Genomic DNA, 25926 nt, shown 5'->3' with positions numbered 1-25926 from the left:
GCTTTCAAAATGTAGCAGTCTGCATGGTTCGCCTCCGTTTTCCTCCTGTTTTTCTAAATAATCATAAAGCAGGCTTGTTTTTATGAGTCAAGGATCAGCGCTTCAAGAAGCACAACTTCCATTAATCTTTCAAATGTACCATTTTTGCCACGGAAGCATTTATTTCATATTTGATCTGTTACATTTGTTTTTGTAGGTCCAAATTCAACTGTAGGCTACACTGCCCAAACTCAGCACTGATTTTACATAGTGGGGGCTGTCAGCAGAGCCCTGACGCCTTTACTCCAGAGCTGATTTTTATTTATTTTTTTATCTTTTTCTCAGAAGCTACTAAATAGCCTCTAAATCTTTTCTTTGGAAAACGTGACAAAGTCCCAAAGAGACAGGTTGATGGAAACAATTGCTGTTAAAAGGCAGGAGGCAAAACAGTGGTGAGGGCATATGTGCATTCGCATCATGTAAATCCGATGTCTCCCAGGGTGAATCTGCGCGTGTTTTCTTTGCCGCCTGGGCAAACCCAGAAGTGACAGGATGTCACCTGATATTATTGCCATTTAAGGACAGGGTTAGCCCTAGCCTTTTTGCCAATATGCAGGAGCAGAAGGCACCTCATTCATGTGTCCCAGGCAGAGCAGTGGCCCTCGAAGACGGAGGAACACATGGGGATGGAGAGGTGAATGGAGGGTGGAACTGCTGCTCTGTTCTCCATCTGCTGCTGCCCACCAGCATGGCCGTGCTTGTCCTGAAGAGCGAAGGGAGATACTTGATCTAGGAGCAGAAGGGCAGCCCAGCAGAAAGAGTGTTTCCACCACTCCCTCCTGTTGTTCAAGGGACTTCTCAGGTCCACATTGTGTGTGTTAAGTACTCAGTGCTCAAGTCAGCCTTAAAGCAGCAGTGTGAATAAACACGAGCCTTGCCTGGGCTAAGTACATATGTTCAAGGGAAAGCAATGCAAAGTTAACATTGCCATGCAGCTAAGATATATAGCAGGGTTGGAAAAATATGCAGGAATCATGAGCAGATCTAGGTCTACTTGCTATTGCTGTCTTTTAGCTCCGGTGTTGCATGTGTTTTGTTGGTAGCAGTTCCTAGGTTTTGAGCTTCACCCTTCTTTGTGCTGCAGAATAAAGAGTGTGAGTGGAGTGCCCACAAGCTGCTTGGCACCTATAGAATCCATAAATAAAAGGCAAGTTAGTGTTATACAGAACAGCGGAGAGAAAAAAAGCAAGCTGAGGAAATAACAAGTGACTGGTCAGCACTCCACTGGATGCAGAGCAAACTGGGAGTGTTATGAAGATTTGGAAAACTGAAATGATCAACCAAAGAGAAAAGCTATTTTTTTTCTTAATCTTTGGCCTTGGCCTTGTCTGTCTCAATTTCCTGCTTTCAATGTAAGACCATTTATTTCATAAATAAACCTTTGTGCCAGCCATCTCATCCATCATTTTGTATTTCCTGTCAAAATGTCATCTCCTAATTCCAATTGGCCTACAATGACCTCTTCCATTATCTACATTTTAGATTTAAGAGATGTCTTCTCCCACATAACCCCACAATCTTGCATGTAGTTTCCCATGCACAGCAAAGCCACTTTACTGTTTCTTTCTGAACACCTCCTGAAAACCCTTCTTTTGCAAATACTGTCAGCAAAATACTGGGCAATGGCTGGACTGCTGCTGCCCAGGACCCTCTAATTGTTGCTCTGTCTCATTGCCAGTTTTGCCCTTCTCCCGCTCTGGAAGTGTCCAGTCTTTTTCTTCTTAGGTTTTGATCAAGACTTTTCTATTTATTCTCATAGTTCCTATAGGATCCTTATAGTTAACTAGGGCTATTAGTTTCTAGTGTCAGTAACAAAATGGAACGTTTTCAAATCACAGGTACTGAAATATTCAGTCTATTGAATACAGTCTTCAAGGAATTTTCTTTTTCACAGATGTGAAGAAATATAAGTGTGTTTCCATGTGTGAGTCCATATAAGTCTGAAAGCCATCGGCCTTCCAGTGATCCTCCCAAAATGTGAACAGTTCCATAGTCACTGGCTGTTCATAGTCCTGCTAGTGCATATCGGGTAGCAATGGCAGACCATTTTCTACTAGCCAATGAATTGGGTTACACAGGAGCCTGTTACCATTCTGGGTGTATGTTGTTTTGGACAGTCCCTCTTCAATGTCCTTCAATTTGGGGTAAAGCCCAATGCATAAATAACAGACAATTAAAAATACAGATAAATTAGATTAAATAACTATATGGGATAACCAGAGAGCATCTGTGAAAGCTGCTAACAGTGCTAGTAAATTCTGTTAGTCCTTCAGTTTTAATGCTCTCACCTCATCGTCAACAATGTGAAAGAGCTCTCAAGTCAGTGAAGCTGACAGAAAAGAGTAATTCCTTTATGGATATCTTTCTTTGTAAAAACTTTCTTTTACCTAAGCAGTCAGAGTTCAAATGCATCCTCATTCAATTATTTGGCAGCTCGCACAAGTATGCGAGTTAGTACTGTGAGTGGGAAATGGCAGCCTCTCAGTTGTTCATCAGTTCTGAACTGTAACACCCTCCTTTTCTATGGGCATGAGATTGTTTTTATCTCAATTACCAAAAAATCTCATGCCTTTTGCTTATGCATCTGTTTTCAGATCTGGATTTCAAAAATGTGCATTTAGATTCAGTTTTATGCATCAGTTCACTACAAAGAGTCCATGCATAGTCCATGTCAGGTTATTAGTCTTCATTTGTATTTTTCACCCTTTTGCTGAAAGTACTGTTGTCTTTATACGTACGTGTCAAGGTAGAATAAAGGTTTATGTTCCCTTTCCGACCCTTTTCTGGTCAGATGGTATTTGTCTGTAGCTTTTCAGCTCCTCCTCACTCCACTCCATCTTTCAAATCAAGCCCTCCAAGTGGGCAGCAAATTCAAATTAATCATCAGACCTTAGACATGCCTCTTTGCATGTTGCAGTGAGATTGTAGTTGGTTAAATGGAAGCTGAGGGTATCTGGCATATTTTCAATATATATATCAGTCAGCTGAGAACAGGAATTACATGTCTGTGCTGACTCTGCATCTTTAAAGAGGATAGTAAAAGCTCATGTGTGGATATGAATGAAGATGTCTAAAAAGAGATGGCTATGGCCTTGAACTGAAGCCAGCACCTCAGGGTCAGCTGTCAGGTATGCATGGAGTGGTCAGGGTCCAGTTAGTGTTGATCTGTTTTTGGTTCATTTCTTTCCATTCTCAGTAATATTATTATAAGAAGAAACTGGTTTAATTCATCTGAAATCATGATACAAATTAACAGTTCTTTTTTTTTTTAATTAAAAACACATTTAATCTTGCCACTAGCTTCTTTCCCTTCATAACTCCTCCACTTGACAGAGCATGTTATCCAACAAATGTTAAGGGTGTCACCTGGAAGAAACTTTCTTAAATGTGGCTTTCCATGCGTATGCATTTCTGGGCCATATGGCTTAGCGCATCAGAGTCACACACAAGTCATGCATTTACATTTATATGATTTCTGTGTTAACAGCATCATTAAGGTCATAAACTTCTACTCTGACCTGACAAGTATCCTTTCTTTATCTTATTACAGTACTTTGTATAAAAATGTTTAATTTTTCACTCAGATTTTTTAATAGCAACTCAAGCATTTATCTTAGCAAAACGTCATACCTCTTAATCCACAAAAGATCACAGTAACTTTGAGAAAATAGAGTATGTCTATATCCCCATAATTAAGTCCACWTATGTCAAACTTTTCTTGCCTAAAATATCTCATTTCCATTTCTGCAAAGGAAAAAAAAATGTCAGTATCTAAATTATGAGCTTTAATGAAGGTCTAAAATGACAATATTATATATGAGATAATATTTTAAGTTTGTCAACACAAACTGGGGTCATCTGGCTTGTCTCTACAGGCCSAAGTACAGTTGCCAGATGCCATCCTCTTTCCTACTGTCATAAACAGATGTCAACAGGGCTCAGCTGGGCACTTTTCAGCCCCCGAATGCCAGGCAGCCTTTGACCAAAATCACTCACAGTTGCAGTAAGCAAGATGGGTCAAAGGCAGCAGAACAGATATCAAGTAGAGGAATTGGAGTGGTAAGAGGGAGAATAACACTTCCTGGAAAAAATGAAGGAAGATAGAAGAGTAATGGGAGCAGGGAAGGAGAGATGAGAGAGAGATGGACAAAAGGAGGAAAGATGAAGTGAAACTGAAGTGCAAATAATCTTTGCTCTGATTCCTCAATTTTCTTTCTTTACCACACCCAACTTGAATAACTTGGTTATGTTAGCTATGCCTTTGGTCCCTACAGCTTAATCACAAGGCTATTTGTTCTGGCACAAGTCTTTTGGAGTGTGGATGATTTCTTTTTCCTTATAGTTTAACCCCAAGAGAAGACAGTGCTACAAAGAACTGACATAAGGCARTTGCCTTTCGTAATGAGGACCTCTCTCCTGCTGTAACACTTACATGATGTCTTCTGAAGATAAAAATGAGTATGCCCTTGTATTTAGCCTCCTGCTGAAGAGTGTTCAACAGCAGCATTTGGCTGATGCGGCAGGAAAGTCTATAGAAGTTATTTTTCTGACAGAAGTAGTAGACCAGCTTGCTAGATTTTGAATTTGTTCAATGTTGTGAATCCACTGGTTCATTAGGACTGGTGAAACATAAGTTAACGACAAGAATGATTAAAAATAAACAATACAATATCATAAATCCGTAACTGGTAATCTGCAGTCGAGAGGATTTTCTGAGATTCATCAGCTGGTCTTGTGGCAGACACTGAGCARACACAGAAAGTCCTGAAGAGCTTGTAATCAAAACAGACAAGATAAGGCAAAAAGAAACTTAACCTATTAATCAGTGGGCAGGATTAAGATCTGTAAAGAAAATTAGTTCCACCTTTCCCTTTTCTCCTACTTCAKTGTGTAAATAATCAAATTTGGAATGTGTCTCTTATTGTTGGGAAACGAATCCTGACTGGATGGTTTTGCAGATGTTTGTGTGTGAACAGATTTGTGCTCAAAATCCATCTCATTTGGAGCCTTTGTAGGCCAAGATCAATTGGCAGCTGAGGCTTGGTTCCAAGTAATAGATAAGGATTTTCTTGGCACAAGATGTACTGTACTTTTCTTTGAAAGATGCCAGTTCCTTCTGAAGGCAGACATGACACAGTGATATTTCCTTGGTAATGAGTCATGCACTTAACTGCTTTCTAGAAACTTTTTCTCTTTTTTCTTTTGCTCCATCAGATCAGCAAAGATTAGAAGGAATTGTTAATGTTCTTTCTTTTTTTCCTCTATGGAAGAACTGCAAGTGGCTTGAAACAGACAGCCTGGGTATTGATCAGATGTTTTACAGGGAGTGTGCGGAGGTATAGACCAGGGGCATTGGTACATCAATGGTTATTTTCAGTGCAGAAGTGCAGCTTTTCTGCAGCTCCTCAGAGACTGAGCACTTTCCCCTTGTGGGAACACAAGTGGTGCCAGCACAGCAGGAGTCCAGGGGGAAATGGGTCCTAATGGAAAGAGAGGAGTGGATGTTAACCCTTCTCCTGTGGCTTGGGCAGTCTAGTGAGCAGCCCTGCTATCTCTGGGACTGGCAAGTAAAATCCAGGCTCTGCTTTCACCTTCGAGATGATGGTACTGGTTTTGCTGTATCAGTGCTGGGGGTAATTCACTGCCTGGCTGGAAGGGAAATGCCACTGAGCAGAACTGCAATACACAGCCTGGCTTATCTTGGCATTTGAAGAGCATGTTTAACATCAGCGACCCTTATATGTGTGTGGGGCTTGGGGTGTTAGTCCCTCCTTTCACACCGAGGCTCTGTCCACCCTCAGAAGTGAAGGAGAGGAATGGAAGTTCTTTGTTTCTTCCTCCTTCCCTATTTAAGCTGTAAGAACAAGAAATTGCTCTTGATAAAAGTGGATGAAACAAGATTCACGGCAAGAGGGCTGCATACCTCAAGGTCTTTTTCTAGACTCAAACCCCATTTTTGTGTGTTCTCATCTGAGCTGGTAAGATCCGAGCTTGAGAAACATGGCTTTGGACTGAGGAATGAATGTTCATTTCCCATCTCATTCTTTCTAGATCTTGCAGCGGAAAGTTGAAGTTATCCAAGACTGACTATAAAATCTTATGGGGCTCATTGCTGAACTAATTGGAAAGACTGTCTTAACTAGCTTYGGCAGGGATTTATGCAGGCCCAATGTGAAGTACACAAGGTGTCACTCCCCAACAGATCCCCTTCCCCTGCATATATTTGTGATGTACCTCTTCCTCCTATGCCTCTCGTCTATCTGTATATTACTACATATTACTACCTCCTATGAACCTTTCAGCAGTATGTGATGTTCCAGAAAATCTGACCAGGTAGCCAGGAGGAGGAGCATGCTGTGACTTCCCTAGCCACAATCAGAAGGGCCTTTGCTTTTACACGCAGAGGCTGAAACAGGCACCACAACAGTCTGATTCTTCTTGTTAGAATTACTGCAACTACATTGCACAGTCTGGTTCTCTTATCTCCATTGCAGTATCTAAATATCCCTGCTGGAGTAAGCAGGGTGTTGGATTTTTGTGAATATTCTTTAGCTGTGTCTTGTCAGTTTTGGCTGCGAGCGTATAAACCCTGCAGCCCTCTGAAATCAGTGACATGATTGTGTATGACAGTCATTAGTGGGTRAAACGGAAATCTGTCTGAGAACATCTGTTTGAGAGAGCCAAATATGATTAAAGTTTAACCATGCTGCATTTGCTCTTTTATTTACTGGGACCCTCCTCCTTAGGGATTGCAGTCACATTTCATGTGGCTCTTCTGAAGAGTTCTGGCTTGCTGCCTCTTGTCACTCTATGTTTGTTTCGTGCAATTGTGTTGTATCGCAGCTGTATCAAACAGGTATGTTCAGAGACTCACTTCAGAATAATGAAACTCTACCTTCTTGCATGGCTACAAATTTTTTCTGTGAAAAATCTTCAATTTCAGGTTGTTCTGAATGGGCTGACTGTACACTGCTATCCTTGGCTGTTGTAGTTCCTAAAATAAATGAGATGAAAAAATGACAGTCCTGATAACTTTGCTTATAACTCCTTAAAACTGGTATTTCATTATTGCAGTAAATGTCAGCATAAATCTAATGCAAAGAGGAGAGTTGGATCCAGTGAATCCCGTTTTGATTTTCCCATGCATATAGTAACCATGGATATGCTATGCAAGGATAAAGAGTATCTGACAGCAGTTGGTTGCTCACACAGTATTAAACCTTGGTATAGTCACTGGTAATTGCATTTACTAGTTATAGTTGTAAGTGAATTACGTTGTAGTCGGAGTGCCCAGAAAAGACTGGGACCTCACTGTGCTAGGCTTTGTGTAAACCAAAACTATGGAAAACCATAGTGAAGCTCAACCATTCTGTCAAAAACTTGAAGCATATGAAGAATTAAGAACAATAAAAAAAAAAAAGCACAGAGAAACATGAGTTTCTGAAGGTAGTGACTCAAGTAATAGCAGGGATATGAATAGGGTTTCTTGATGAGCACCAGCCTGCTTACCCATGGCACCCCGTATGTCTTGAACAGTTCTTTTCCAGTTGGGTGACTGACTATAGTTGCTAGTGTTTCTGCTGTGAAGTCAGTAGAGCTTTTCCATTGACTTTTACAGGTCCTCTAGATTGTACTATAATGGGATGTGGTTTGGAATTGGCCTGAAACCATGTCATAGTCATATTTTAAATTTTATTTGTTTTGCTGACTTAACTTGAATTCATGGCAGCAATATGGAAATAAATGATTCTAGAGAGAGTTGCATGTTTCCTGTGCAAGCCAATCCTGAAAGGTGTTTTTTTTTCTGAATTTCCCACTTCTCTAGGTCCCTTGTTCCTGAACTGAGCTGGGGCTTATTGTTGTGTAACTGATGGGGAAATATTTAAGCTGGATGGATTGTGTTTTTCTTATTCTGTAACTAATTCTGTGCAGTGGTCAATAAATAAATAATGTCTTTCCTTAACTTAGAGGAACTTCAGGTCATGGTAAACCACAGATGAAAGGAATTATGTTCTCTTTTAAGAATGTAACCCAGAGACGATTTCATACAGTCTCTCCAGTCAGGGAGTGTATTATGATACTATGTCCTGGCTCCCAATTTATTTTCAAGGGAGAACTTAATCAGGTAAAGAACGTGATGGGAGGAAAGCATTCTGAGCAGCATGCTTTTACAGAGTGCAAAGATCTTATTTAGGTGCTGGAGAAACTTTGCATAAAAGGCTGTCTTGTGTTCTAGGCTACAGAGAAATGTGTGGTAAAGGTTGTTTTGTTTGGGAACATTTTAAAATTTCTAACATGACCTCAGTTTAACTTGGGTGAATGTGGTCATCTATTTATTATCTGGTGTTGCTTTTATCCTTTTGAATATGCTTTCAGTGTACAATCATTCATATTACGGAAGGACTCATGGTATGCAGGGAACTTTCAAACTGAGAAAACATGGAATTGCTTAACAGAAATGATAATTTCATTTGAAAAATCCTTCCCTTCTCTTCTGCCATTCCTTGTATTACTAGTTTATTGTTTTAGTTACCTTTGAGATGGGTCCACATAGATAATTTTAGGTGTATGTTTGTCTGCTACTTTTTACTGCAACTCTAAAGTTTTAAATTAAATAAAGAGGATAAAGAATAGGAAATAAGTTTCCATAAGAATCTGCCAACGTAAAAGTTTTTGAGATAATCTTGCAAAAATGAGTGGTATGTGCAGTTCCCTATTGTATTGTATTGTCAGTAGAGCGCAATAGATGTCTCCATAGGGAGATCCTGATATCTAATTTAAATTTCTAAATTTGTCTCCTTTTGACTGGATGGTGAGCTTGAGAATGTTTTTAAGGAGACTGCTTCTTTGGGGGCAAACCAGATGGAGTGAACCTCTCTCTGTGTTTTTTGTTCATGGCTTTACTTGTTTCTTGTGGCATATGTTGTAATCCTTTTTCTTTGTAACTTCCCTTCCTGAGTTCTCAGTACCTCACTGTGTTACATATTTGCTCATGCAAGATGCAGAGTGGTGGTGTGGGATGCATACGTCTCCTGGAGATATTTTTGAAATGGAGCATTTCATATATTGGTGATTGAAGATTTGAGGGATGCTTGCAGTTATGCAAGTACTAGATGTTTTCACTGCTGCAACTGAAAAAATTCTGTGCTACTTAATAAGATTCTTGTGTTGAATTTTTGATGAGTGATGCTTAACTTGAAAAAGGCTTGATGTTCAGTTCTTGCTGGTGTAAGTCCTTTTGTGGGTGACTGGATAGCTGTCATGCTGCCGGGGTGAGGAAGAGCCCTCTTTGTCCCCAGGAAGCAATAACCTCTGGAATGTTTTAGAGTTAGCTCAGATCAAATTTCCTTTTGATTTCAAAAGCCAGACTAAATGGTGCAGTGGTATCCCAAACTTCCCTTTTAACTCAGCTAGGCTTGTAGCACAGCTTGTGGCTCCTCAGTGAGTCCCTTCATAATCTCTCCAATTTTCATTTCCTTTACTATCTAGTTTCCTTCCTTCCATACACTCATTAATGCCATGAAAAAATCAGACTATGGTGTTTTACTGATGTTTAAATCGGCTTCAGTGGGGTTATAAATGAAACCTCAACATTGTTAAAAGTATTATAATTTTAATCAAGGAGTTCATTATCTGAGTATGTAAGCTTTGGGCAGAGGAAACCAGCCAGCTTTTCACTTGTATTGGGAGCTGGAGAATCAGTCACATGCTAAAGTCTCCAGTAACCCAGAACCCTGGGCTTCTGCCAGGCATTTTTGCAAGAATTTTTGTACGACTTGTACTAAGGGTTTAACAAAGCAGACTTGCAAATCTTGATGTGATTCAGTTACCTAATATTTTAGACTGCTTTCTGCTTTCCAGTAGTTAAAGTTAATTCTCACTATTAGACTGCTTTTGGTCAGATTGATTATTTTAAGACTATGTGTGCAGGTGCAAGATACCACCTTAAAAATGTGTGCATAGTCTCATATGTTCTTGCATGTGCAAGCGAGTATCAGTCTAAGGATATGTGGGTGTACTTGTCTTGCTCCAGTCTGAATCCTGTCTCTTAAAGCACCAAGATATTCATTAGCTATTTTGTTGTTTTGTGACTTTTACCATCTGAAGTCCCAAGGGCTCTGAACTTCGGGTTTGAAGAAGAGCCTGTATATTTACTTTGGCTGGCAGGCTCTGGAGAAACCCTGCGCAATCTTGGAGACAGCCCCATTTCTGATCAGACACCCTAACTGAAAGACTTCTCAACTGGACCATTGTTCTGGTGGTGGCTGTTTTTTTTCTGTACCTGAATTGTATCAAGCTCGGGGACAATAACATTTCTCTCCTGTTTATTGCAAGTTTCTTAAGACACTTGCACTTTCAAAATATTGCTCCAAAGCAGTATTTCTCCAAGCTAAGAGGCCAAGTGAGTGCAAACTTGTATCTATTAGAAGACAAGGAAGGGCCACTGAAATGCACTTGACGGAGAATCCAGAAGTTAAGTCAGGTGCACGTGATACCTGGTCATTTGGTTGAGCTGTCAAAGATAGCTAGTGTAACAGTTCTGTCTTCTGCTTCTGTTTCCAGTGTATTTACATCCGTGGTTTTTCATAGATTTCAAAACCGAAAGAGACAATTAGACACTGATCCTCTTCCTTCCTTTTTTCCCTTTTCTCTGAACTGTTCCAGCTCTCTAGAGCAGTAGTGATTCTTTAGTTCAGATTCCACTGAAAATAATGAGGAAAAAAAATAGAAAAAGCAAAGTCAATTTTTCTTTTCTTTTCGCTGTTCCCTGCTCACCCTTCCATAACACAAAAATAACTGAACAAGCTTTTACAGAAGTCACTTCTGGGTAGGAAAAAAATCATTTCCAAGGAAAGCTGTTCCATATTCATGTCTTTAATTATCCTGTGYAGTCCCACCAACTGTAACAGTTCAAAGCACAAATATCAAATTGCAAATAGAAGTATAATAAATTATACATTGATTTGTGCTCATCCTGTGTGTATATATATACAAACAGCCACAAAGGAGTGCTACTTTGCATACACATATATAAACACACACTTGTTTAGAGTGAAAGAATCAATGTATAATTTATTAGATTTTTCTGTAATGTGCTTTGAACTGTTTGAACTGTCTTAAGCATAAGCACACAAACACAGATGGCTTGGCTCTTCTGTTTTTGTCTGGCATGATAAAGGTGTCAGCAGCTGCTGTCTAGTTCAGCCCCACTTAATCATCCCTTGATGGTCCTAGTAAATGAGCAAAACCTAGGTTGTAAGAACCTTAATTTATAAGAACATATGGAATATTTGGCTCTGATGAAGGCTTTTCTCACACTTTGATGAAGGCTTTTGCCCCCCACAAAACAGCCAGTGAAATGGGCCACATTGGTGCTCCTCTTCCACTTCAAAGCAAAAGTGAACCAGGCTTATTTTAAGGCTTTTGTGAAGTGTATTTAAACTAAGCATGCTGACTTTGCACCAAAGTGGATGGGAAACACATGTTACTTCTCTTCCTTGGGCCGTGCTGCGGGAACAGTAAATCCTAGAAGATGATTGAAATGATTGCCTTTGCTAAGTTCTTAAGCGCTCAAGATTTACGAGTGGTCTAGCTTTTAGTTTCCTCATGAAATTCAACAAATCATTCTGCCTGGAAGGCACTTTTCTCAGTAATATGAATTCCTGTTCAAACGCTAGAAATCAGGAAACTGTCAACGTTTTTTCACATTCTAATTTTTATTCTCTTGTGTAATGTGTGATTAGCTCACTCGTGAGACAAAAATGGAAAAGAATCAGATTAATTTTTAAGCAATTTGGTGTGTTTTCTTCTTCAGGTATAAACCACTATTGAAGCATTACAGGATAGGCTGGAGGGACTGTGCAGTCCGTAGGTTGTTCAAGCTATGTGTTGAGCCTGCTATGCCTGATGTGGTCAAGAAGTATGGCAGCCCACCAGATGCTGGTATTCTATCAAGTGAAGTGTGCACAGTAGGAATAACATTTGGCATTCCTCCTTTCTTCCTAGAAGCTGCTCTATATGCTTTACTTGACTTTTGTGCCTGCCACTGCCCCTATCTGTAAGGCTTGCAGACCTGAAGAGTGCTGCTTGTTAGGGCTGACACTGTGTCAGCTTTTTCTCCTCTTTGCGTCCACCTTACCCTGAATGCATTATTTTGGCTGACTATCAGGCTTGTCTTAAACTTCTTGCCAAGTAAACAAGCAAGAGTGTTTACAAAAATAGCCTTAAGTAAGAAATGAGAGATGCACATTGGATCTCATCATACCTCAGCTCCCCTCCCCCTATTTTTTATTTTTGAGAATGTAATGCAACATGAAAGGGAAAGAAGAAAATAGGAAAAAATGTTGGATGAAAATGATATATAGCCCAAATAAAATCACATATATTGTTACCGGTTTTATGTCTCCTCTGTTTTTTCAGGGAGTCTGAGAGCATATATAAACTTAAGGAAAATAATATCATGGAATAAGCTGAAACTTTTATGCTGTTTTGGTTTCCTTTTTGAGGCTTCCTACTGGATGCCTGCATGTATTTTCCGTGGGAGAATTATCTCTGTAAGTCATCATAGAATGATTTCTTATTCCAGTGGGTTTGCACTATGATGAGAGCATTGAACTCTTAAGTAAGCATATCTGAGGACAGATTCCAGGTAGCTGTCCCAAAGGTGCTGAAAATTGAGGTGTTTATATTGTATCATTAGGTACAGCAAAGCCGCAATGATAGCGATTACTTCCCTCAACAGCCAAATGTATCCCAACTTGTATTTGTAGTATAACCGTCACTGTGTAAAACATCAGATGCATGGTTTGAAGACTTTTGAGACTTCATGGAATAGTGAGTAATTTCTCTGATGAAACTGAGCTAAGCTATATTAGCCTGTTAGCGTGGTATAACTAAACCTCAGCTGATTAATGTTTCATGGGCTGTGTAGTAGGGATTGGAGCTAGCAACCAAGATTTTTTTAATTCCTACTGATTCTTTTTATTTAATTATTTTTTCTCAAGAGGAATAAGATGATGTCTAAAATATCCCATCCTTCTAGGTCTAGCCCCCAACACTTGCCCCTTGAAATTATTTTAGTCTTTGTCAGAAGCAGCCTGATTGCTGAATACTGAAGGGTGCAATCATTAAAAAAGCCACTGCTTTTGTCCATGCCCAAAGTCTAGTGTGTTAATCAATTTTTCAGTAGCAACTAGTTCTAGTTTTGGAGCTGTGATGTTTCTTCTGTTGCTGTTCCCATCCCTCCCCCGCTACACATGCACATACTCACCCACCCAAGCCCCCCTCCTCCATTGCACTTGAGTACAGGAATAATCTAAACATCTTGTTGCGCTAAGGGCAAGGGAGCAGAAGGAAAATCAGAAGAATACGGAGGTCAGTCCTTTTCTCTGCTGCCAAGGTACCTTGGCCACAACAGTAAACTGGTGATGAGACATTGACACCTTATCAGAGATGAGCATGGCTGCAAAGATCGTGGCGGAGGAAGGGCCTGTGCAGCCCTTTTTCATTTTGAGAAACAGGATTAGGCTTTGTTCAGTTTCTCTGTACAATGTGCTTCTGCTTTGTAGTTTTTCTACTTGCGTGTGATTATTTGATTTTCCTGTTTATGGTGGGAATGCCTTTTCCTCTCACAAATAGGGAGTGTCATGACAACCAGCTCGTGTCACACTTTTTTTCCTCTTTACCATCTGGCCCATGGATAACCACTTAGTCCCTGCATAGGAACAACTGGAACTTTCACTGATACCATGTAGCTGGTGTGTTTGCTTCCAGTCAGCAACATCTCCTGTGTCTTTAGTGCAAAGCAGACACAGAAGACATTACGCCCTAGGCTCTGTTCCTTTCTTTTTTCCCCCAGGTTGTTGTCCCCCGTCCTTCCCCCATAGAGGAACTAATGTTAGAAACCAGAAAGGAATTGCTGGTCTGGTTCAGAGCAGAAGTCTGTTTAAGTCCATCTAAATCCAATAGTTTGGCCTTAAAGTGACCAGTGCCAAAAATATCAGAAGGTGGTGCAAGAAACCCTCCAGTAGGTGGGATAATCACCGCCTCTTTCTTATCCTACATGGTTAGGGAGGAGTTTAAATTCGGAAGCTTGGTGTTTTAGGTCCCTTCCAGAATGATGTTTAATGTTAAACTGGTACAGCTCAGCAGATAATTCTCATCTCTAAAAAAAAAATTCCTGTTCTTTGAGTTCCACAGTGTGACTCTACATGGTGTGAAAAGATCCTTCCTTTGCCAATTTTGAAAATTTTGAACAGATTTGAATAGCTCTTATGCATGATAACACTGATTATTAGTTTTATAGCCTCCCACTGTGTTTTTCCATATTGATAAACATTTGCCTCTCTGGTTCCCTTTGTATTTTTTTATTTTATGCGCATATGTGTATGGAAATTGTTACAATTGTATATAAATGGCACCTAGGCATCTTCTACTTTAGCATAGTGTCTCCAGTAGGATGCTGGATTTAATTGTACTGCAGTTATGTGGAGGCTCAACTAGCTGCTTGAATGGTTGTTTCTGGCATGTCCAGATACTTTAAAGCAAGTTGTGCCTGACTGCCATATGCACATTTGTGAAATCCACCACCACTCCAATTTAGAATATACAAGTTGGTCATTTGTATTACGTATGACTTAGATCCAAAGTTTGATACAATTTGTTTGCATTTCTGTTCACCTCTAAGCAAAGCTTGCTTTTTTATGTGATGCAGCATTGCTGACATTGGCTGGGAAGGAGAGGAGGAAATCTTGGGACTGGGGATGGGATGAGAAACTCTTCCTCTATTTCCATTTGGAAACTTATCACTTGTTAACAGTAAAAAAATTTTTGTTCCCATTCTTCCACAGTTGTAAGATGAGATCCAACAGCAGTTGATTGAGAATGATAGTAGTTTAAATGCAGTAGGGGTCTTTGAAATAATAAAGGTTTTAAAATAATAAAATCAAGGCAGAATTAAGCAGATGTAAATTGTGGGAATGGAATCACAGCATTTTTATTGCTAAGGAATCTTGGATGCTACCTCTGCAGAAATGTGAGGGTGAAAATACTTATTTTCATGCCAGTTATTTACACTGTTTTGTGCAGCTGAATTAACAGAATAACTTTCCACAGATAGGTGCTCCAGACTGCACAAGGCATGTTCTCATGTAAGGTGCTAGAGCTATAGCCATGCTTAGGGACTAGATCTCCCGGAGCTTAGTTTCCCATTGGAATACCTTAGTTAAGGCAAACCAATTTCTACAGCCGACGGCAAACTTGGAATTGAAATTTCTGCTGCAATCTCTGGGCATTCCTATCSCACATATGCAGATACCTGTTGGTGAAGGTAACTTTCTGTGTGGTTCAACAGCGAGGCTGAAACTTGTGCTTCTGGCTTCTGAGATAGTTTAATCACTCTGCCAGTAAGATACAAGTTTGAACAATGATCTCATCTAAAAGGACAAAGCCAGATCATATTGAGCCTAGCAAAAGTTGGGAAGGTGGCAGTGGAAGTTATATACAGGTCCTAGGAAAACTGTGAAATCTAAGAAGAATGGAGATTGATGGGAAAGATGTGGGATAGGGTGGAGAGCTTTTAATGAGATTAAAAATAACAGGTGAAAGCCTGATGCTTTCAAGCCAGAGTGCAAATTTTCTGTTGCTAGTGATAGGGTGATATTTTGACAACTGTATTTTGAAAATAAACAGCTGTTTTTCCTAAGTTTCTCAAACTGAGACTGATTTCAGGGTGAAGTGAGGACCTGAATTAATTAAAATGAGAATTTGAAGTTAACTGCATAAAGCTGTTGCATGGATTCTCCCCCTTCAGAATCAGACCTGTTTAATTGAATTAAATAAGATTGCCTTAGGTCCTCTTTAATTCTGATTGTGTGGGGGTTTAATGCATTTAAATTAATCCACTTGCAGTGAACACAGAATAACTGTCCTGATTGTCCCTGTGTGACCAACCCTCATGTTGTAAGTAGTCAGGAGATATTTTGGCAAAGCGTGGACAGAAGGACTTGGTTCTCCAGATATTACCAGTACACAAATAATAGCAATGAATACTTTGTTTACATAGTACTAAATGTGTTAGATGAGGAGAACATATGCATGTTTCTGTGCAACACAAGAGACGGCGTGTAGGGAGAAGTGTAGTGAGGCTGAGGTACAGCATACCTGATAGAGCCACTGCTGAGGACTCCTAACTGCTGAAAAAGGGCTCCTGGAAGCTTCAGCTATGCTCTCAAATTGCTCTGCCAAGCCTGGATTCCCACTAAGATGGTAGGAACTGAGCATTATACTTTTCTATCTGACTCCAAAATGAATGTCATCTGATTCCAAAAGAAATGGAGCAATGCTATTGCTAATTGATGGATTTTATGTGATGTTACTTAAGAAAGCTATCATTTTTGGAGTATCAGTGACTGGTACCTGACTTTTTTTTTTCCCCTTCACATGAATCACATCTGTCATAAGATAGGATTTTTCTGCTAACTGGGAAGTGTATCACTTAACTATTTAAGAGCCTTGTTTTCCTCCTTATGACCCCAGAACATCCTCATGGATGTCAGAGGAGGTATTCAGCACAGTGGGTGTTCTCATTAGCACTTGACATTTTGCTGTTTGGTTTTCTGCCTGTTGTTATTTAATTATTTGGATTCTTCCTTTGCCAATCTCAGAAGCCATTTAGCAAGAAACATACTATTAGCGCTACTTAGTGTTATCCGCATAGTCACTAGGAGAAGAATTTCATTTTGGAGCAGAGCTACAGCATTCGCTCTCGCCATCTGCTCATGCCATGTTCCTCATTGTCATATTTTCCAGTTAAGCCTTTGTTCCGACCTCCTTGCCCAGTGGTCTTGGGGAGGGTGGCACACAAGCTGCACAGCTTTGCCTGAACTTTAAAAACTCTTTGAGGCTAAAACAGACTGCAGGTCTTTGTAATGTTGGTGACATGGGTGACATTTTTGGCTGATGTAAATTGGTGTGCCTTTGCTTCAGTAGAGGCATGGACAAACAAAAAGCACAGAAAGCATTGCAGGCTTTCTGTCCTTAGCCTACTGCTAATCGCAGACACTTCACAGCTCCCCTTAGTGTAGGGACTGGATGCCTCACAGCCCTTAATGGAATATCTCACATAAGATTGCAGAGGAAGGAAGCAGCAATATTACACCTCTGGGAGAATGAAGACATCAAGACTAAGGATGAGATTCATCTCACAGAAGTTAATCTACCAAAAAGATAGATTGCTAGTTGATACTAATCGTCTGCTTCCCCCTCTCCAGTGGAGAGAGAGGGGCATCTCCCAAGGCTGATTTATGTCACTCTAATCACTGGGCAATCCTTACTGTTAAATGGCAGTAAGAGGCCGGATTGAGAAGGATGCTCAGCTTTAGATGAGCTCAGGCAGAGACTGGACAAGTTYGTGGTAGTGAAATTCTTTGAGAGGTACTAAATCCATAGAAACAGCATCTGGTTTATGAAGCTTCTAAGCCGAAAACAGAGGCTTTGAGATGTTAAGGGGTAGTATCAGATATGCTTGCCTGTTTCTGTTCTTACTCTTTCCTAAGCCTCTATTTTTTGGCCATTGTTAGAGCTAACGTACAGGAGAGATGGACTTTTTGTCTGATCCCATATGGCCATTCCTGTGTTCTTATGTGAGGCCATTTTAGTAATGAGTAGGGGAGAATGCCCATTTAGTAAGAGACAATTTCTACAAACTGGAAATTGGCAGTAAGGTTTATTTCCAGATCTGCAGTGAAGTGCTACTAACCTACAAATAGAAAAACTGCAAGTCAGTTTTACAGWACGAGTCTGTGCCAGGTGCTGAATGTCAATGCTTTATAACAGGTCACTGCAAGCCTTTCGGAGAGTCAGATGAGCTGCTTCACCATGTGTTCCTCTCAGATGGAGAAAACAGCCTTTTTGAGCCTTATGCTGTTCAAGATTCAGATTTGACATCATTTGCAGTGTGTGTGTAGCTGTGTTGTTATATGAATGCTCCCTGCCTCTGTGACAGCACCATGTGGACTAACAGTGTGGAAGCTTGTCAGCTCAAATAACTCACTGAGGGTAGAGAATTTATGACCCACAAACCAGATATCACTCATCAGAACAACTCTCATGACCTCTCACCATCTTAGGCACATACGTCTTTCTAATTATATATACATGGACCCCTACATGTGTTGTGAACATTCATATTTTGATTGCCTCCGTGATGGTTGTTCCAGTTAGGGGCACAATTGGTCTAAGCCTAAGTGCTGGTTCCCTTAAAATGGTTTGCTAAAGAGGCAGGCACCTCAGAGCATTTTGCTGCCTGTATGGGATGTTCATCATTTGCTACAAAGATCTCTAGTGTCTCCATAGCTGTTAAATGAGAACACTGCTGCATAAATACACTTCTCACAAGTGTATGAAATCAGAATTGTCTTTTATGGCACTCCCTAAATAAAAAGAAATACTGATTCAGCTGACCAGCGTTTTCCTTACATAATCCCAAGGCATAAAAAAGGTTGGTGAGATTGGATTCCAAACATAATCAAGCTGGGCTTGTTGTGAAATGAATGCTTTTGTTTTCTTTAAAACACTTGATGCTGAAACTGGAAGCAAAAATGTTTGATGTAGGGGGAATGCATCAAACTTGACTTTCGCAATTTCCTGTTTGGTTTCTTGCAAACTGCTTTTGTCTAATCATATTTGATCTCAAGGATAATTTTATTTAATGTGGATTAGGTAATATGGCATATGCATCATGGTACTCCATCATTCTCTTTTTCATTTTGAATGTGACATGATATTTTCTAGTACAAAATTAAATCTGTTCAGCAGTCAGCTTTGAAAGAGAGACTGTCTTTTATAGCTCTCTAAAATGTTATGAATAGCAAGCAAATAAAAGTCACTTGATCCTTAAGGTTCTCAATTGCTTCTCTGTCGTTTGTAGGTTACAGCCACCACTGTGGAGAGTAGAAGTGGTTTATCCTCTGATCCTGTCCTGCTTAGCTGCCTTCATAGCACAGCTCTCCACCACCAGGAGGGGTGCAGTTTGGTACCAAAGGGAAGGGTTATTGGGACAATCAAAGTGAGATGCAGGAGCTGAAGGACAGGGTGTTGAAAGAGACTGATTTTCCATCTGAGCAGGTATTGGGCATGGTAATTTAATGCTGATGGCATTTAATGCTGAAGGCAGCCTTCTGTGGTGTGGCTACAGGAAGGCAAGATTGGTTCCTCTTTTATTCGTAGACCATGGCAACTCCAACAGTATTGTGATGCTGCTAGTAGTAATAGTACTGCTACTAGTACTGCAGCAGGAAGGGCTTTTATTTTGACATTATGGAGCCTGAGGGGTTCAGCTTGTCAGAGTCCAGTACTCTCTGACCAGGTTCTTTTAGATATTCCACACAAATGGAGAGTGCAATGTTTAATATAAAAGTTTACTTTGAAGATATTTGATGTTACACAGGATTTTTGATTTAGCAGAGTGATACAGCAGTATACTGAAATCACAGTACAAGTGTGCACTTACACAGTTCAATCACAATACCAATGTGTTTGCTATTATTGGTCTCTATAATATGCTTACTGTCATGATGCTGGGCATCCCCAATCACCAGGAAGGAATATGTGGGTTGAAGCCAGCTCAAGCCTGTTGCTCTCTTCGAAATTCCTTTCTTAGTTGTTCAGGTTTTGTATTCTATGTTGGGCTGAGCCACCTATACGCTTCCCTCATGCAGGTCTAGCTAATCTCAGGAAAACATTCACATTCTTTTCATCAACTCAGGAAGAAATGTTTACACCAGTTGATCCACTCAACAGATACGGTTGCTTATCTAACACAGAGGTCATCCTCTGGTGCCCTTTGTGTTGAGATAAAGTCAGTTCTCTGTGCAACAGCTGTGATTAATGAGTTGCCTCCTACACTGTTCCTGAGCTTCATTGGCACCTCACCCTTGCCCATCTCCTCTGAGCCTTCTTGCATTGTAGGGGTTATTGGTCATTCACACAGCTGTAGATGAAAGCCTTATTGAGAAACATGTTGTGGAAAGAAAAATGATACCTAAAGTCCAAAATTATTTGCAAGTAGTGAGACTATAATGCGGTCTACAGGTTGGAAGGTGAAAGCAGCAGCATGGAAACCATGGGGAGTAGGGGGGATTGGTTGGTGTTGCAGCAATAGTGTTTTTTAAGGAGAACAACAAAATAGACAGGTCTATCCAGCAAGCTATCAAAGCAGAAGATTTTGGTAGCAATTTTGAAGGGAACAGTTAAGTGGCTTTGCAGATGTGTGGGAAACATAGGATAAGACATGAAGGTGCTTGTTTGAAATTTAACAGGTGGATAAGCAAAAGTGTTGGGTTCATATAAACTACGTGGAAGTAGGAGGTGGTATTGTGAATGTGACATGATGGGTGGGTGACTGGGGTGAGAATGGGTCATGAATGTGAAGGCAGGGTCATGTTCRGATGCCAGTGAAAAGGAAAGGGGACCCAGTGTGTGAAACAGAGACAGGTGATATGATCAGAGGTAATCTTTGCTAGAGTCTTCCAGTTGGATACAGGCAGGACAGAACTACATATGTTAGGACCAGAAGTAGGGCTGTGCTCTCATTACTGGAAAAGATGATGAGAGTCTGAACAAGATTTTTCAGTATATAGGTGAGTAAGCATAAGCAAGGGGGCCTCGCAGAGATGTCTTCTAGAACCTGAAGACTCTGCATGTAGAAATTGTCTGTCAAGCTGAAGATGATGTCCAGGTTATTCTCTTGAGCATGTGATGCCTGCTCTCTACTACAGTGATTGAGAAAAGATGTTAAAGGGCAAGGACACAGGCTGGAAATGCTGCAAAACAAATGGGGCTCTGGAGATCCAGCCACATGGACTGCTGTAGCCTGCAAGAACTCAGTTCCTCTGCCTCTTTACAGCCATTCCCAACATCACTGTTTAAACATCAGTAAACCCTCAACACACATTAAGATTTGTATTTAATCTAAATTTAATCAAAGCTCAGGATGAAGAGCAAGGAAAATCAGATGCTATTCCCAGCGCTGCCACTGACCTTCAGTGTCGGTATTGAAAGTCATCTCAGTGGTCCCATRGGTTTCCCCTATGCAAAGACCTGTCTTATTGAGTCAATTTGTTATTAGCAGGGTAACACATAACAAACTTTCCCTCTTCTCAGAAAGCTACCAATGTATAGGCTGCCAATTTCCTCAAATATTCCATTGCTTCTTTTCATGGCTGGAAAAACTTAGCTCTTCCTTTCCCTCACCCCCAGCCATCCAGTCCTATGTATACCCAGGTCTATGCTTATCTTAAAGCAATGTTGAATCCATTTTTGATTGATAGGCTCAGAATACCTATAGGATTTCCCTTGCTCTCAGTTTCTAGGCCTGGCCTGTGGTCATTTTTATTAATGAGCTTCAGTAATTAATGAGCTCAGTCATATATACAATGCAGTATAATCCACCCAGACCTTAGTAGTGTTCTTTACTGTTGTAGTTTGACTCTGTCCCATCAAGTAAGTCTGGGCATGGTATTTTCCCAGGTTTACTGTGAAGATTGGCTGGTGCATAAAGCTTTTTATTGCCAAATGCAATGTACTTTTGATGGTGCTGTGTATGCAAATATTATTTCATACAGTCCAAATGCCTGGACACTCATGTTTCAAAACTACTGAAAGTTGTTATGAGAGGAAAAAAACTCTCACATGGGTTCTTTTCATGAAGCTGTAGATCCAAAGCTGCRGTTGGAAGATGTCTCCAGTTTCTCACACATGACTTGCCTATAAAAATCAGATTTTTTTTTTTAGCTTTCCTTGAAGCACTGGTGTTTGACCACTTCTAAAAGCAGGAGGTAGGTAGGATGCACTGATGTCTAGGGTTTATTCATTGCTCAAGGCTAAACCAGTCATCAAAGTCATTATGGAGTTTTTCCCTTCAGGTCAGGCTGGCAGAGATATTTGGACACATGGCTCTGGGKTTTTTTTTGTTCCAGTTCTGACATTGGTTTGGTCTACCTGCTACAATGCTCTGGGATTTTAGTTACTGAATACTGCAGAGGCCTGGGACTTTAGGATACCCCCTCACTGCTCCTGCTCTTCCTGCAGTGCATAACAGTTGTGGTTTCTGAGATTGCTCAGCAGATCTTAGGCTTATTACAGGATATTCAGAAGCGTATGTCCTGGGAATCTACAGATAAGTGAAGCAGATGTTCTGCAGCTCTTTCTGAAACAATATGTCCTCTAGCTGCATGTGACTGTGGAGTTCGGACTCAGTGAACGGGGGGGGGGGGGGGGGGGGGGGGGGGGGGGGGGGGGGGGGGGGGGGGCTCTCCCAGACCTACATTCCTGAAAGTGCAAGAAACAAAGATGAAAGCAAAAATCTTTTGTGTGAGTCTTTTCTTAGTAGTAGTAGACAGTCCTAGCCCTGCAGTATGTAACCTTTTCTTGCCTGAACAAGAAATCCATACATTTGTGGGAGGATGTGGCTTTGCACCTCCATCCATAGGGTAAAGCAGTTGTTGAATCATGAAGAATTTGCAYTGGGACCTGAGATGTGGTTGGGAAGACAACTGAAACCTGTATGAGAACAAGAGTAAATGATTCCTTTTTACTTTAGCATTTCCATATTCTCGTGCTGAATAACTGCCATCTTGCTGAGAACTTCTAGTAGGGCTGGCAAGTCCACTAAGTGCAACAAAGAATCTTTATACCTCCCAATAGGAGAAGCCTGAGGTGGGAGAAGTGTTGGAAATCTGCCACTTACTTCATTGCTGTGGAGCATGCCTTGTTGAGAGTCTTGCCTTTCATAATCCAGTCTGAAGTTTTCTGCTGTATAGGCTTTTGAATCCTGCATCTTTGCAGTGGTGTGTTTTGCAAGTGAAGTTAGAGCACTGCATACACTCCACCTCTTTTACAGTAACAACTTTTGCAATGATCTCTGTATAAATCAAGGGTTTGCTTTTGAACCATACATAAAGGGAGAATGAATTCACTTCCTCATTCTGCTTGCTTGATTCCTCTGTGCAGCATGATCCCATTGCTGCTAATCATTAGTCACAAAACAGATGCAGTGCTGTAAACCTACCTTTTTGTATAGGAGTGCTTTGTGGATAACTATAGCTCTTCTTTTTAAATCCATATAATATTTCGGTTGATTTAGAGTCTGCGTGCTAGCTCCTGTGTAAATTACATGCAATATTATTGGTTTTCTGCAATAATATTGATTCTAACAGAAATGGAATAGAGACATTTGAATGCAGAAGGCCTATGAAGGTTATGGAAGAAATAATGTAAAATACATGCATGTGCATGTGTTTGAGATTCCTGACAGCTTAGCACCATGTACATGAAATAATAATTTTGCAGGTTGGCTGGTAGTTACTTTTTTGTAATGACTTTAAGATAAAGCAAATACAGATATCAGCCTTTAATCTAATTTTGCCATATGTTTCTTCACAGCTTCCTGTTATGGGAGGAGCCTTTATGGACTCACCCAACGAGGACTTTAGTACAGAGTACTCCTTGTTTAACTCATCAGCCAACGTCCATGCAGCTTCTTCCATGCAGAATCCACCAGAAGAGACGTCCCGTTCTTCAAATGATGCCATATTATTATGGATTGCAATAATTGCAACGATTGGAAATATTGTGGTTGTGGGAGTGGTGTATGCCTTCACCTTCTAGGATGACTGACACTCTGACCATGAGAAGCGAAGATAACTGCAACAGTATTTGTCGTGTGTATGTATGTATGTGTGTATATATACATGTACATCTATATAAATACATATAGGTAGGGACTTTTTTGATTAAGTGCTGCCACAGTCATGGAAATTAAATACAAATTAATCACCTTGAATCTTGATGGCAGGAAGCTTGGTTGCAATTGCAAATTGTATGGAGGTGAGAGCTTTTATCATGAACAGAGCCAGTCCATGTTTTGTATAGAAATATAATGAAAGAGAGGCCAGCGTGGGTATGGTAAATACAAAAAATAAAGTGAGTTTTATACAGAAAGTCCTTATTTTCTACTGTTTAGATTTTTCTAGCAGCTCTTCTGGGTTTTGTCAGCTTTTTTGTGTGTTTTTTTACTGTGCTTTTGATTGGTATAATGCTGTATGAAATTGCTCTATATCTTTTTCTGCTGGACATCTTAGTTTTCCAGATGGAGTAATGGTAGTCATTGGCTCGGTTCTGATAGAGTACAAGTTCATCATGTGTGAATCTAGAGCACATGCATACACTCGGCTATGTTCAAAGTTGTGAGTCTTAAAGCTATGGCAGGCAGATACATACTATCTAACGCTTGCCTTCTAATATCARTTACTAGATATGAATTGATGCTAAACCTGTCTGCTGTTTCGAGGAGGAGGCACAGCTATTACAAGATATGACTGTCTGCTGGCAATCTGCACTCCAGCAGATGAAGTGTTAAACAGAGCAGCTCCCAGTTCTGTCTAGGGGTACTGGATTGCAATGACAACGGTGGTCCTTAGGTGTGTCCCTTCCAGGAAATAAAGGCCAAATACCATGCTTTTCACCTCAYTGTGTTGTAATCTAGATTTCCTACAGAAGCTATATACTTCTATAAGCRTATTGGTGAATCAAAGGAATGTGGGGAAATTGTGAAGCCTAATTAACTGCAAAGTGATGTCTATGATAAGAATACAACTGAAAGGAAGATTGGAGACTTTTACTATCATGAGGAAGTGAGTGCAAGGTTCAGGTATGTGCGGAGGTATAAATAGCATTAGAGTATGATAACTGACTTATACTTAAATACTAATACGTCTCTCTGGGTTCTGATGAGCTCCTGGGATTGATTTTTATATAGCCTACTTTTGGTAATGGCTCCAATTAGTCATTTGGATTTGTTCTATCGAGGGACAGTGTTTTCATTGTGTTATTCCCATAAGCAGTTTCCTTTTCACTTTTCAAAACAGACTCTAGTCTTTCTTGCTTCAGAGATTATAAAATCTTCATGGAAGGAAAAGATCACCTCTGTTGGAAATCTCCCTCTTCCCCTTTAAAAAACAAACAAAAGTACATAAAGTATCTGAACTTTGAGAGAGTAGCAGATAAATTCTGAGTCTGCATGTACTGTAGGGTCTCCTGTCTCATATGGCTACTATCCTAATTCCAGAATGCCTTGTCTGCAGGCACACAGACTATTTTTGACACTTGCCTGCCACTGAGCTTAAGGCTAGACTAAGAGCTGCCAAATGTATAGAGAGGTTTGTGTTTTCTTTCTTTTTTCCTCTTTAAGAAGCAATTTTCCTGCAGGGCTGGTGGGTAGTTACTTGAATTAAAGCAGCATGCCCTAAATCAGTATTTATTATCACTATATATATTTACTGTGTATGGTTTTTCCCCTTTCTGTGAGCTGGCCTTTAAAGCTGCCCTGATTCTTTGGTAGCAATTTGCTGCCAATCAGTTGAAGAGGTCCTTGAAACTGTGTGGGAGGTCTCCCAAAGCTCCTTCTCTCCTCCACACCCGCTTTCCTCAGCGTACGGTGTGGCTSTCTTTTCAAAAAGTCACAGTGACATTCGAGAGTAGCCTGTGTAATTGTGATTGTGCGCTCCTCCACTGGATGGGGATCATGGAACAGGATGCAAACAGAGCTAGCAGGAGGGAGAAAATTAAGCTATTCGGAGCATAAGAAAAACAATGACAACTCATTGGAGGTACAGAGCTCCTATGCATTTGGTTATTTCCCTGTTTGAAGGCATTATTTTGTGAAGGTGGCTGAGGTCAGAAGAGGTCTGCACTGGGGAAAAGTTTGAGAGGCACGGTTCTGGAAGATCAGCAGCACAGAAAGTAAATCTTGTCTCATAAAATAGCTGTAGTCTTAAGAATAATATAAAAATGATAACTTTCACTATCCTAAAATAACTGTTTTCTTCT

At 40.3% G+C, this 25926-nt stretch overlaps 1 protein-coding gene across 1 annotated transcript in view; it reads left to right on the top strand.

Annotated features, from left to right (window-relative positions):
- The window catches only part of CUNH14orf132 (chromosome unknown C14orf132 homolog), a 40789-nt gene extending 15091 nt beyond the window's left edge, over nucleotides 1-25698 (top strand). The window contains exon 2 of the mRNA XM_026079702.1: nucleotides 23482-25698. Coding sequence (XP_025935487.1) covers nucleotides 23482-23706 — 225 coding nt within the window. The 3' untranslated portion in view covers nucleotides 23707-25698. The remainder of the gene's footprint in view (nucleotides 1-23481) is intronic.
- The last annotated feature ends 228 nt before the right edge of the window (nucleotides 25699-25926 follow it).

The sequence above is a fragment of the Apteryx rowi genome, unplaced genomic scaffold, assembly GCF_003343035.1.
Source record: "Apteryx rowi isolate R43461 unplaced genomic scaffold, aptRow1 scaffold_5, whole genome shotgun sequence".
NCBI lineage: Eukaryota > Metazoa > Chordata > Aves > Apterygiformes > Apterygidae > Apteryx > Apteryx rowi.
Note: the sequence above shows the minus strand (reverse complement) of the source record. Positions and strands in the feature narration are given on the sequence as shown.